Source organism: Herpailurus yagouaroundi, unplaced genomic scaffold (assembly GCF_014898765.1).
Source record: "Herpailurus yagouaroundi ecotype Mexico unplaced genomic scaffold, PumYag 67700, whole genome shotgun sequence".
Taxonomy (NCBI): domain Eukaryota; kingdom Metazoa; phylum Chordata; class Mammalia; order Carnivora; family Felidae; genus Herpailurus; species Herpailurus yagouaroundi.
In genome coordinates, this window is record NW_024420499.1 from 6,695,069 (window position 1) to 6,709,022 (window position 13,954).

Sequence of the window (13,954 nt, forward strand, 5' to 3'; positions counted from 1 at the left end):
TAGAAAGACACAATCTGGTAAAACTCACACAAGAAGAAGTAGACAATTTTGGTAACCCTATATCTACTGTATATCTATTAAAGAAATTGAATCAATAATTAACAACCTTCCAAAACAGAAAGCACCAGGCCCAGATGAGTTCACTGGTGAATTCTACCAAACATTTAAGGAAGAAATTTTACCAATTCTCTACAATCTCTTTCAGAAGATAGAACAGAGAGAATATTTCCTAACTCATCCTATGATGTCAACATCACCTCAATATTAAAATCAGACAAAGACATTACAAGAAAAAAAAACTATAGACCAATATTTCTCATGAAAATAGATGCAAAAATCCCAACAAAATACTAGTAAATCAACTCCAACAATGTATAAAAAGAATTCCATACCATGGCCAAGTGGAATTTATCTCAGGTATGCAAAACTGGCTCAAAATTTGAAAATGAACTAATGCAATCTATCACATCAACAGGTTTCTTAAAATCACATGATCATATCAGCATATGCAGAAGTATCAGACAAAGTCACATGATCATATCAGCATATGCAGAAGAAGTAGACAAAGTCCAACGTCCATTTGTGATAAAAAAAAAAAAAACTCCAGGAATATAGGGGAACTTCCTCAACTTGATAAAGAACATCTACAAAAAACCTGCAGCTAATATCATCCTTAATGATGAGAAACTAGATGCTTTCCTACTAAGATCAGGAGCAAGACAAGGATGTTCCCTGTCATTAATCCTTTTCAACCTTATTCTGGAAGTTATAGCTAATGCAATAATATACAAAAAGGAAACAAAAAGTATACAGGTTGTGAAGGAAATGACAAATGACATGATTGCCTATGTAGAAAATCCAAAAGAATCAACAAAAAAACCTTCTGGAACTAATAGTGATTAAAGCAAGGTTTCACGATGCAAGGTTAATGCACAAAAGTACATTGCTTTCCTACATACCAACAATGAACAAGTGGAATTTGAAATTAAAAACACAATACCATTTATATTAGCAACCCCCCCCAATGAAATGAAATACTTTGAGTATAAATGTAACAAAATCTGTATAAGAGCTGTAGGAGGAAAACTAGAAAACTCTGATGAAAGAAATAAAACAAAATAAATGGAGAGATATTCTATGTCTCAATAGAATAGGAAGACTCAATATTTTCAAGATGTCAGTTCCTCTCAACTCGATCTATAGAGTCAGTGTTATTCCAGTCAAAATACCGGCAAGTTAGGTGTGCCTGGGTGGCTCAGTTGATAAGGTGCCCGACTTCGATTCAGGTCATGATCTTGTGGTTCGTGGGTTCCAGCCTTGTGTCGGGCTCTGTGCTGACAGCCTGGAGCCTGCTTCAGATTCTGTGTCTCCCTCTCTTTCGGCCCCTCCCCCTGCTCGCACTTTGTCTCTGTCTCTCTCTCCCAAAAATAAATAAACATTAAATTTTTTTTCTAAATCCCAGCAAGTTATTTTGTGGATATTGACAAAGTTATTCTAAAGTTTGTATGGAAAAGCAAAAGACCTGGAATAGCTAACACAATACTGAGGGAGAAGAACAAATTTGAAAGACTGACTTCCAAATTTGGAAAAACAAATTTCAAGACTTCCTGTAAAGCCATAGTAATCAAGACTGTATAGTATTGGTGAAAACAAATAGACAAATAGATCAATGGAACAGAATAGAGAGCCCTGAAACAGACCCACCTGCATATAAAAGAGTCAACTGATCTTTTTTTTTTAATTTATTTACTTATTTTTAGAGAGACAGGCAACGAGAGAGAAAGGCAGAGAGAGGGAGAGATAGAGATCCTAAGCAGGCTCTCCACTGCCAGCACGGAGCAGGACGCAGGGCTCGAACTCATGAACCATGAGATCATGACCTGAGCAGAAACCAAGAGTCAGACATTTAACCTACTGAGCCACCCAGGTGCCCCCAGCTGATCTTTGACAAAGGAGCAAAGGCAGTACAGTGGAGCAAAGATGATCTTTTCAACAAATGGTGCTGGAATAACTGGCTGCCTATGTACAAAAAAATGAATCGAGACTCAGATTTTATACCCTTCACAAAAATAATCTCAAAATGGATCATAGAAATTAAAAAAGCAAAATATAAAAATTCTAAAACATAATATGAGAAAATCTAGATGACCTTAAGTATAGTAATGAATTTTTTAGATACAACACCAAAAGCACAATCCATGAAAGAAATAATTGATAATCTAGACTTTATTAAAACTAAAATATTCTGCTCTGCAAAAGACACTGTCAAGAGAATGAGAAAACAAGCTACAGACTAAAAGAAACCATTTGCAAAAGACATGTCTGATAATGGTCTGCTATCTAAAATATACAAAGAACTCTTAAAACTCAATAATAAAACAAACAACTGGATAAAAAAATATCTGTATTAGGGGTACCTGGGTGGCTCAGTCAGTTAAGTGTCCAACTTTGGCTCAGGTCATGATCTCACGGTTTGTGAGTTCAAGCCCCGCATGGGGCTTTGTGCTGACAGCCCAGAGCCTGGAGCCTGCTTCAGATTCTGTGTCTCCCTCTCTCTCTGCCCCTCCCCTGCTTGAGCCCTGTCTTGCTCTCTCTCAAAAATAAATAAATACATTAAAAAATATATCCGGATTAAAGACCTTAACAGACATCTCACCAAAGATGATATATAGATGGCAAATAAGCATATGAAAAGATGCTTCACATCATATGTCATCAGGAGGATGCAAGTTAAAACAATGAGATACTACCTCACACATATCGGAATGACCAAATTCCAGAACACTGACAACACCAAATGCTGGTGAAGATGTGGAGCAACAGGAACTCTCATTCATTAATGGTGGGAATGCAAAATAGTACAGGCACTTTGGAAGACAAGTTTGGTGTTTGTTTTTACAAAACTAAACACAATCCCACCACATTATCCAGCAATTATGCTTCTTGGTATTTACCCCCCAAAAGTTTAAAATTTATACCCATGCAAAAATCTGCATGTGAATTTTTTGTAGCAACCTTATTTATAATTGCCCAAACTTTGAAGCAATCAAGATGCCCTTCAGTAGGTGAGTGGATCAATAAACTGTGGTATATACAAACAATGGAATATTATTCAGTGCTAAAAAGAAGAGCTATTAAGCAATGAAGAGTTATGGAGGGACATTAAATGTTTATTACTAGATGAAAAAACCAATCTGGAAAGTATATATCCTATATGATTTCAATTTTCATATTCTGGAAAAGGCAAAACTATGGAGACAATATAAAGATCATTGGATTCAAGGGGTGAGTAGTGAGGAAAGCATAAATAGGTGGAGCACAGAGGATTTTTAGGGCAGTGAATATACTCTATGTGATAATATAATAGCACATACATGCCGTTATACATTTGTCCAAACCCATAGAAATTTTGTCTATTTTATTATGGAACTCCTATTTAAATCTGTCGTTTTAGCAGACAGTCTCTTTTATTTTGTTTTATTTATGTTTTACACACATGTCTCAGCCTACTTTTGTGAGCTGTGGTTCTAATGCTAGTTTAATTTTTAGAATCTCTGCAGTATTGTTTTGGTCTCTTTGGTTTATCTGCTGTCACTAGGGCTTCTGTTTGTCCCTCATCCTATTGCCTGAGAGGGTGGAAGTGTTTCTCTAGGTCAGGCTGCTGGGTGTCTCTCAGTGGGGGATTGATATGGTGGGACACTCCTACTGGTACCCCTGACTGCTCCTGTGTCTCTGGGGGCAGGGGAGTCTCAGACACACACAAAGAGCCTTCCAGAACTGAACATTTGCTGTGACTTCATTCCTTTTGTCTGTTCTACCCTCCCACCTCAATATCTCTAGATGAAAGTGAGTTCTCAGGCCTAGTGAGGAAAGAAAATGCTTCCTTTGTCTACGATTGTTAGTGTGGCTTCTGATGACTCACCCAGTGGTGTTGGGCTCACATGATGTCAAAGGAACTTTCATTAGATCTGGTGGAAGAATAATCCTCCCTGGGCTGCCCTCTGTGGCTAGGTTGGGATCTGGAAATGCCAGAACTGGCTACCCTTCTTCTGTTGGGTAGAAAGACATAAAACACCTTGCCACTGTGTTATTTCCAAGGCTCCACACCATTTTGCTTTCTTCTTACTGTCTTTCAGAGTTCTCCCTTGGTTGTCTCTTACATTATTTCCAGGGAGGGTTTACACTTGTGTTTAACAGAAAGAAGCAAGGAGAAGCATGATCTATGCCCTTTTATCCAGACCAGAAATTTCCCTCAAGTTTTTTTTTTTAAATATAATTTATTGTCAAATTGGCTAATATACAGTCTTCGTTTTGGGGGTCCCTCAAGTTTTAAGAGTGTAAAAAGGTCCTCATACCACAAAGTTTGAAAACAGTTGGCCTTCCAAAAGAGTGAGCTGCCCCTATTATTTGGAGGACCACGCAAGAGCCCCCTACCCAAAAACCTAGCCCACCACCGTACTTGAAATTCTTGGTACTATACAAGCATCTTCCAAAGGGCTATGATAAGGGACAATACTTTGGGGAATACTATAGAGGCATTGGCTCACTCGATTAACTGGTTATTACCCATTGCAAAGTCAGAGAGTATAGAAGTTCTCCAGGATGGAACAGAAGACTGTCAGATAAGTATTAGAAGAAAAGGTCAAGTTTAAGAGATGTTCTTCATGCTGCAGGGGAACTAGAGTGAGAGTTCTAGCTGCTTGCAGGGTTACAGACAAGGAGTAGGAGTAGAATGAAGATACAGAGATCATGGGAAGATCAGAGGAAATAGTACAGAAAGCCAAATCCTGGCCCCCTTCCTAATTCTGCACACCCAAAGACTTCTTTCATTTTATTTTTCATACTTAATGACAGGCAAAAGGAATCAGGGAATTGACAAACATTTTGAAAAATTAGAAGAAAAAGCACACCATTGTCCTGAGACCCCTGGTTTTCTGTACTCAATAGCCAAGTTCTCTGTCACAGCCAGGCCACCTGGTCCAGCTGCTTCTGTGCCAGAGGTTGGCTGTTTAGAGAGAGGGCAATTGATACTGTGATAAATTGAGATACGTGATTTAGGATAGACACAATGCAGCACCTTCTAACTCAATGCAGTTTCCTTCTTCCCAGTGCTCTATATCCATGCTGTCCTGGTTCTGGTCATGCCTTTCCAAAAATTAAAATTTGCATACAGAAAATAGCTACTCTTTCCGATGGAAACTTTATTGGGGAAGGCTAAGTGGCTCTCTCCTGCCCTCAAAGGCCCCATTTCATTTCTCCTGGAAGTTAGACACATCTCTGGCTATGCTTAAATGATGACTTCCAAATGTCTTTAAAGTGTTCAAAATAAAAAGGACAACATGGGGATTTGGTGGCCATTAAATTTCCCAGAAACTTTTCCCCCCAAACAGAGATTTTTCAGGTTTTATTTGGCCATGATTTTCGCCATCATTTTTTGTCTTCTAGTTTGGGTCTCAATATCTGTTATGGGATGGGCTCATGGTGGGAGCTTATGACAACGTAAGCACGCTGCTCCCGCCCCCTCCCCCCCCCGCCCCAAACCTTTTAAAAGCTGCTCTCGGTATAAGTGCTTGAAGGCAGAGTAAGCATTAATTCTCACACAAGGCAAGCCATGGAAGAGGCCATGGTGCCTACCGACAAATACACAAATAGAGCCTATTTTGTGCCACATATAGTGCTAACCACTGGGGAAGCAATAATGAACAAGACAGACACAATCTCTGCCTTCCCTATCAACACAGTGGGAAGTCATTTTGAGCACAGACCAGAATGAGGACAAACGAAAATCAAGGATTGGGGAACTATAAACGTGATTTAAACATTTTCAACATTTTTTAAAATAGGAGACATATAAATGCCCAAAGAAGTTGAGATCTGTAGAAGCTCAACAATATCACCATAGAATAAGAATGGCAACCTCCAAATCTAGTGTGAGACAGTATTTTCTAGGACTACAACACAGTGTCCTGTAAATAAGTAACAGTTGGCAAGACAATACTTCCAGACCATTTTATTGCCCAGATTTCCAATACTCAGCACCATAATCAATCCTTAAATTGTAAAGAAAAGATGGTGCTCAGAAATTGTCCATCCCTAATACAGCAACAATACACTTCAGAGCCAAAAGCTACATATTTACAGATGAACTTTAAAAAAAAAATGTCCCATGAGTCTGGGTGGCTCAGTCGGTTGAGTGTCCCACTCTTGATTTCAGCTCAGGTCACGATCCCAGGGTCTTGGGGCCCCAAGTCATGCTCCATGGAGCTTGCTCAAGATTTTCTCTCTCTCCCTCTGCCCCTCCCCCACTCATGTTTTTTCTCTCTCTCTTTCAAAAAAATTAAAAAATATATATGTACAAGATATGTCACATGTTTCCATTACCATACATTACTTAAACCTTTGAGATCATTCTCTAGCCCATTCAATAGAATTTCCTGTAAACTGAAAGTGATTCTGTGAGAAGCAGATAAAAATAAAAGTTCCCTTCCTTTGGATAAATTTACTCTACTTTGGGAAATTATTTTAAAACTGAAAAAGTCAGGGAAAAAATCTCTATATTAACAAGACTGTGAATAAATAGCAACATGAAGATTAGTACCTGATTTAAACAAAACTCAGAACTGCAATTCCCCTCACTACCCTGGTTGGATTAAAAAGCAAAACAAGGGACGCCAACTCTTGATTTCGGCTCAGGTCGGGATCTCACGGTTGGTGAGTTCAAGTCCCACGTCAGGCCCTACACTGACAGCACTGAGTCTTCTTGGGATTCTCTCTCTCTCAAAATGAATAAATAAACATTTTTAAAAAATAAATAAAAATCAAAACAAGCAACACATATGTGGTTGAAATATGTGTAATAGCTGTTAAAAATCAGTGCTTATTATTAAAAAAAGCTAATCCAAAGTGTATGTTTTTACTTAAATTAACCAATGTTTTTAAGAGATTTTTTTAGTGCCTCATGTTTTGGTCGTGGTTTTTCACTCCAGTACTTAATGCCTACAACATGGCAGGCACTTTGCTTATAAGGAATTATTCTTTTAATATACCACAGCAAAAATATTCCTTTAAATAAGGAATTTATTTATGCATTTGCAGTGATTTAATTTTCAGCAACTTCACATATAATTGCCTCATTTTTGACTTATAATATAACCAAATTATCATTTACTTTTTGGATTTGACTGTGAAACCGAAGTTCAATTATATTACTGCTGTAAAATGCATAGCACATACCTCCAGAAAATGAAAACATTAACATATCTTCTTAAAAGGTGACTAATATATATTACAAGTATCTGAAATGATATGGGTGAACTTTTTTCAGAAGACGTTTTTTATGAAAATGATTTTCCTGCAATGGAATTTAACCTAAGACTTCCTAAGAAGTCGTAAGAAAGATTTTGATTAAATCAAATTTTAATGGAGTGTAATTGACATATAACATTATACAGAAAGATTCTGATTAAAATCTGTCTTGCTTAGTTGTACAGAAAACTGATTTTAAATATGTATGTGAAAATTATTTCTGAATGCTTGAGGTTTGAGAAGTTAATTCATTCTTTTATTTTTCCAGCTTTACTGACATATAATTGACATATAATAATGTGTAAGTGTAAGGTGTACAATGTGTTGATTTGATACACTTCTATATTGTGAAATGATTACCACCATAGTGTTACCTAACACCTCCATCACATCACATAATTACCATTTCTTTTTTTGTGGTGAGAACATTTAAGATCTGCTCCCTTAGCAAGTCTCAAGTATGTATCCAGTATTATTAACTTGAGTCACCACGCTGTACATTAGATCCCCCAGAACTTATTCATCTTCTAACTGGAAATTTGTAACTTTTGACAAACACCCCCCAGCTCCTGGTAGCCATCATTCTACTCTGTTTCTATGAGTTTGGATTTTGTAGATTCCACTTATAAGTGATACTCTACAGTATTTGTCTTTCTCTGTCTGACTTATTTCACTTAGCAGAATGCTCTCAAGGTCCATCCATGTTGTTCCAAATGGCAGCATTTCAGATGATTCATTCTTCCAACAAACATTTACTATGAGCCCACTATGTGCCAGGCACCAGGCTTGACACCAAAAAACGGGACATTCTTTCTGCCCAAGAAATAAGTCCAGGTAGCACATCAAATTTCACATTGATAAAAACAGTATCAATCATTTCACAGCCACATCTGGATCAACTGAGGGGCACTACCAATGACAAGTACAGATTACTGAAATCTCCCTCTCTCGGACTTCTATACGTATGTAAGCACAGGAAGCAATATATTATACCATATTTCCATTCCATCTGCTAGACTGACACCATCATATTTTGCTATGGGCCAGCTAGATTATCTGTGTACAGATATGCAGTATACACTATATGCCAGCAAAACCAGTTATGTAGTCATTTAAGAACAAAGGCTCTGAAGTATTTATTGGTCACTCTGATTGGGCCTTGTTCTAAAAGTCACAATCAAATAAAACCTTAACATCATCCAAGTTATTTTTTAAACAATGGGAAATTGTATACAAGGTATAAACCCAATTTTGTAATGTGATATATATACTTGCAAAGGAAATATATATATATAAGAAATTATATATATATAAATTATATATATATATATATATATATATATATATATATATATATAAAAGAAATTCAACCAAATCTTTGAGTGGTAGAATTGTTGGTGATTTTTATTTTCTTATTTATATGTTTTTATAGTTTCAACCTTTCCACAATGACCATACACTACACTTGTAATCAGTAAATTATATATATATACTATTAAATTATATATATAATATATATATTACATATATAAACTAGCTAACTAATTAACTACTATTAGTTAGTTAGCTAGTTAGTTACAGTAAAAACCATTCTTGTAACTATTCCAAAACTGCTGTCTAGTATAGGCCTGCATAAGGCCTCGCACAAGGAAATAGCTATTGACTACATGTGTGATTTTAGGGGGCTGGTGCAGAAGACCCAGGGATAACCAAATTAGCTAATGACTGGAAGCTCTTTAAGAAGGAACAAAGACTTTCACTGTCTAAAGTTAAGGTTTAAAATGAATATTCCTGGGGGAAGGGAAAATTGTGACATGACATAGTCCCATTGGCACAGAAGCTGAGAAAGGTGTTCTAGCTGTTCCAGCTCTGAGTCCTGGTTAGATCACAGGATAAATGCAATATTGCCTTCTGGTGATTCCATAGAACACACGTGTTTAAACATTTAGTAATGAACATCTAGAGAACTATTACTAACTACCATATAGTTTCGAAAAGTAGCACTTTTAATTATACAACTTGTCTAATATTCTTTGTAGGAACCCCGGAAAATATGGAAATGCTGGGGAATACATGACAATCATCTATAATCCCATCAGCCAGAGGTAATCACCATGAGCACTTTGGTATATAACCTTCTAGCAATTTATTCTAGTCAAATGTGTGGATCTTCTCTTTCACTTAATATCTTATCCTGGACATTTTCTTATGTCATTAAATATGCTGAGTAAACCTCATCCTAATGACTGCCTAATACTGCCAATGGCTTGACAATATCAGCATGACTGTAAATAATATTATTGTACCTAGCTAACATCATAAAAACAGATTCAAATGTATCTGGTACTTGAGAAAATGAGCCAAGAGATTTTCTGAATTAGTGATCTCTCCTGGGTCTAACCAACATCAGGATTTTGACTTTAAAAATTATTTTGTTTTGCTTGGATCCCTAAAAACACCCATGCCATGTACAACAATAAATCACTCGCGGATTTTCCAAAGTACAGTCTTAGGCTTGGAAAACAGCAACACCTAAAGAAATCTTAGAGAGTGAAGCATAGTAGGCCCTCCAAGCCCAGCTCTGCCTGTTGTAACAACGCAAGTTGATCACAGTGAGTTCCCTTAAAGGAAACACTAAACTGAAACAGAAAAAAACACAACTGTCCCTAGTGCAAACTTCAGCTTATGAGTAAATTAATCTGTTCACCTTCCCAATCAAGAAAAGGAAAGCTACTGTGATTTTTCAGAGAAAAATTTTTTAATTCAGATGCTACATAAAACAATTACATTTACGACATGGCCTATATTTGCTAAGCTAGAGTTCTAACATTTATTTTATTCTGCAAACGAATCATAATTCCCTTGAAGTGCAAGAGAAGAACACATGTAAAAATTCATGATTTGAGTTTAAAAGAAAACCGTTCCCAATCATCTTTGATGGTTTGGAGACACTTCCCTTACCTGCAAAGCAGCTTAGGATCAGACAGACCTTCCAAAATGCGAACACCATTGTGTCGAGGTTCCTTGAGCTCAGGCGAGGCCCGGTAGCTTGCCTGGGCTAGGCTGAGTGTCAAACTGGCTTCTTCAATCACACCAAGGTTTGCCAGGCTTATCTGCTGGTATCACGAAGCAAACAGCTTCTTTGGGCTTACTTATTGGGTATACTCCTTTCTCACAGCAGATGTGTGTTTCTTTGAAACACTTTTCATGGGGCGTGTTTCTTGATATATTTGCTACTGTGTTAATAATAAACCCATGTATTTAAATTCTTCAAGCTCTTTGTACACAGATTCTCTAAGTTTTATTGTTTAAAATCATACTTATTAAAAAGTTAAATTTGGGGGGACTATACAGTTGGAAGTGAACCTATGCAAATAAAAGCTGACAAGGCTAATTAATTTCAAATATTTCCATAAAAGTCTTATAGTATGGATCCACTAACCTCCTTTTACAAATTAAGTTAGTAAATTCGTGCTCTGAGATTTTCTCAGGAGACAGGGTTCACAGGAAGGACACAGGAGTTATGAAGCAAAAAGTATTCATTACTTGTGTGAACCAACTGTGGACACATCACACTTTTTTTTGAAGACCTGGTGGTTCTCACTACCTCGGCAGTGGAATGAATAGTATGCTTTGGCCTCCCTGGTCAGAAACCCTGTAGTATTTATCCACCCACCTAACTTTGTAAAATCAGGTGAGTGAATAAACGCTTTAAGACTTCCATTGGAGGGGCTCCTGGGTTGCTTGGTGGGTTAAGCATCCAACTCTAGATTTCAGCTCAGGTCACAACCTCACGGTTCAAGAGTTCAAGCCCCACATGATCTCATGGTTCAAGAGTTCAAACCCCACACCTGGCTCTGTGCTGAATGTGTAGATCCTGCTTGGGATTCTCTCATTCCCTCTCTCTCTCTCTCTCTCTGCCCCTCCCCCACTCATCCTCGCTGTCTCTCAAAAATAAATAAACTTAAATAATAATAAAAATAATAAAGACTTTCATCGGATAAATCTGAATTTTTGCAGAATTAGGTTACTGAGTAGGTGCAATAGGGTTTCTTGGGAAAGGGAGTTCCCTAGGAGAGCATGACAGGCTGCATAGGTGAGAAGCCTTCATAACAGTTCCTCTTGTGTTTAAATTCAGATGCAGGAAGGCCTCCTCTGGCTCTTCTTTCACAATATCTAAGTCCTGTTGTTTTTACCTGTGCAATGGCTCTCACATTTGTCCTTTCACAAATTTGCCGCTTCCACCCTGGGTCAGGTAGTTAGCTCTTTACTCCTGGCCTACTGTGGCAGCTTCCTAAATGGTCTCCCTGACTCCCTCCTCCTTCATCCTGTGTACCAGCCACATCCTGATGTTTCAACCCTGACTAAGCATCTTCAATTAACACCATTATGGATGCCTTCCAACAAGACCAAAGTCCTTCATCTGGATTCCCTAACTTTCCAAGATCTGACCCTCACCTCCTTTGAACTTTAGTCATGTTAAATCACCCACCTGAAACACGCTGTCATGATTTATTGCCTCAATCACTCTGAAACATGTACGCACTGCACTGATATGTTCTGTGAACTTTAATTTACAGGGAATGTTTGAGCCCAGCTCAGTGGAGCCGGGCCAATTTCCCACTGCTTCCATCAGGCCTGATTCCTTCCCACAGCCTTTCTTGTCCATGCTCATGGTTGGTGCCAAACCTTGGCTCCAGGTGAATTCCAGCATTACTTAGAATTTTCTCCTCCATCCTCTTGCTGTCTATGCATATTCTTAGGGCAGATCAGTAATGCCGTCTTATGTGAAAATTTTGACGAACCTGCATACAACCCCTGTCTGGGCCCCACCTTGGAAAGATTTGCACTGTACTTAGAGCCAATACCTTATGGTTGGCACTTGCTTTCCAGTAGTTTCTTATTTATTAACTGGGTCTCCCCTAAATCCAATAGCTGAGCCACTCAAGGGCAGAGACAAGGTCTTATACAGGCAGGTCCCAAATTAAGAAAGGGCATATACTAGGGTGCCTGGGTGGCTCAGTTGGTTAAGGATACAACTTCAGCTCAGGTCATGTTCTCACGGTTCATGAGTTTGAGCCCTGCATTGAGCTCCACACTAACAGTGTGGAGCCTGCTTGGAATTCTCTCTCTCTCTCTCTCTCTCTCTCTCTCTCTCTGAAAATAAATAAATAAACTTAAAAAGATACGTAAGGAAAGAAAGGGCATATACAAAAATGTATTGGTAAGCCCATTGACTGAATCCAAGAACACATTCCTGTCAAAGCAGGATGCTTTAAATGGAAGTCTCATTCCCAGACTCATGTGGCACATAGGCCATTGGTGTGAATTCTGGGTGCTGGGCCATATAGAGCAGGGGAAGAGGAGAAGGAGCAGTAGGTGGCCAAGTAAGAACATTCCTTTCCCTTCCTAAGACATGGGTTGAGCACAAAACAACATAACAACATTTTTCCCCAAATAACTATTGCATATTTTTGACACCCACCTTCCTTTCTGCTCCCAACTTTCATGGCCCCCTGGCCTCTTGATTTCCTTGGTTGCCCTGAGGGAGGGTCTAATTCACCAGCCATAACTCATGCTCCAAGACTACCTTTTCCTTTCCAACCTTATTCCTCCAGTCCCCTTCCTCCATAGAAGCAGACCATCAATCAGCTCTGTGTTAGGAGGGGAAAAAATCAATTGCCATAAACGTTCCCCAACCTGTTTACACTATAGAAAATGGAATGCTTGCTCCCCCCTCCCACCCCAAATAAATCTCTGGCCAGGAGTATGAAACAATGCAATAAAGAGAAATGGTCTGAGGGAGGAGGTTTTGCAGAGGAGGGCAACTTGTGGGGCAGCCCTCTGGAGGTCCACAGCAGGTCTTCTCAGCCTTGGTTCTGAGTCCATTAAGTCTCCAAAAGATCCATGAAAGTAATACTGGCTTTTCCAGTGGTGAAGAGCTGGGACTGGGAAAGAAATTTCTAAGACTGGTGTTTGAAGCCAGGGGCTTCCTGTGTTTCCTTCCATGCCCCATAGGTGACAAGACACTTTTGAGAGTGAATAGGCTGCTATTAGCCATTACGGAACGGGACAGTGTAAAACGTAACAGTCCCAGGCAAACTTGGATATCTGGCTACCTGCTTACAGTGGAATTTTAAGCACAAAGTCGGTGCTAAGTAAAAGCTTTCTAATTAATTCACTATGACCAAGCTAGCTGGCCCTGAAATGGGTGGCATGAAGAGTATGAATGACATAAGGCTATTGCCCAAACCCATCTGCACCAGAATGTCTCATACAAACACATAACTCTCTAGAACATTGACGTACAATGCCTACATTGCTTCTATAGGTAAGACCTAATCAGGACAGGAAGAATTCTGTTAAAACCAATTCAAAGAGATCATCTAAATTCTCTTCTTGGTATTGAATTTTGATGTTATTGACAAAGAACTAGCACATGAAGTATTATTAAGTATGCTTCATATTTTTACAAGGCTTTATAATTTTTCAACTGCTTTTCCATTTTTTCTTTGCAACTGATGAAAACACACAGGGCAGGTATTATCTACATTCTCCATAAAAAAAAAAAAAACCAGAGGCTCAGAAACGTTGTGTCCTTCCCAAGGCCACATAGCACGCATTAGATGCTGTTCTTCCTGTCACAGTG

General features: G+C 38.4%; 1 protein-coding gene across 2 annotated transcripts in view; it reads right to left on the reverse strand.

Moving 5' to 3' along the window:
* Positions 1-10,486, reverse strand: part of VSIG1 (V-set and immunoglobulin domain containing 1) — a 34,947-nt gene extending 24,461 nt beyond the window's left edge. Inside the window, exon 1 of one of the 2 annotated variants that reach the window (XM_040468437.1) lies at positions 10,267-10,486. In XM_040468437.1, the coding sequence (XP_040324371.1) occupies positions 10,267-10,315 (49 nt within the window). In that variant the 5' untranslated portion in view covers positions 10,316-10,486. The remainder of the gene's footprint in view (positions 1-10,266) is intronic. The other variant, XM_040468438.1, reaches the window with a different exon arrangement.
* Positions 10,487-13,954: the final 3,468 nt, after the last annotated feature.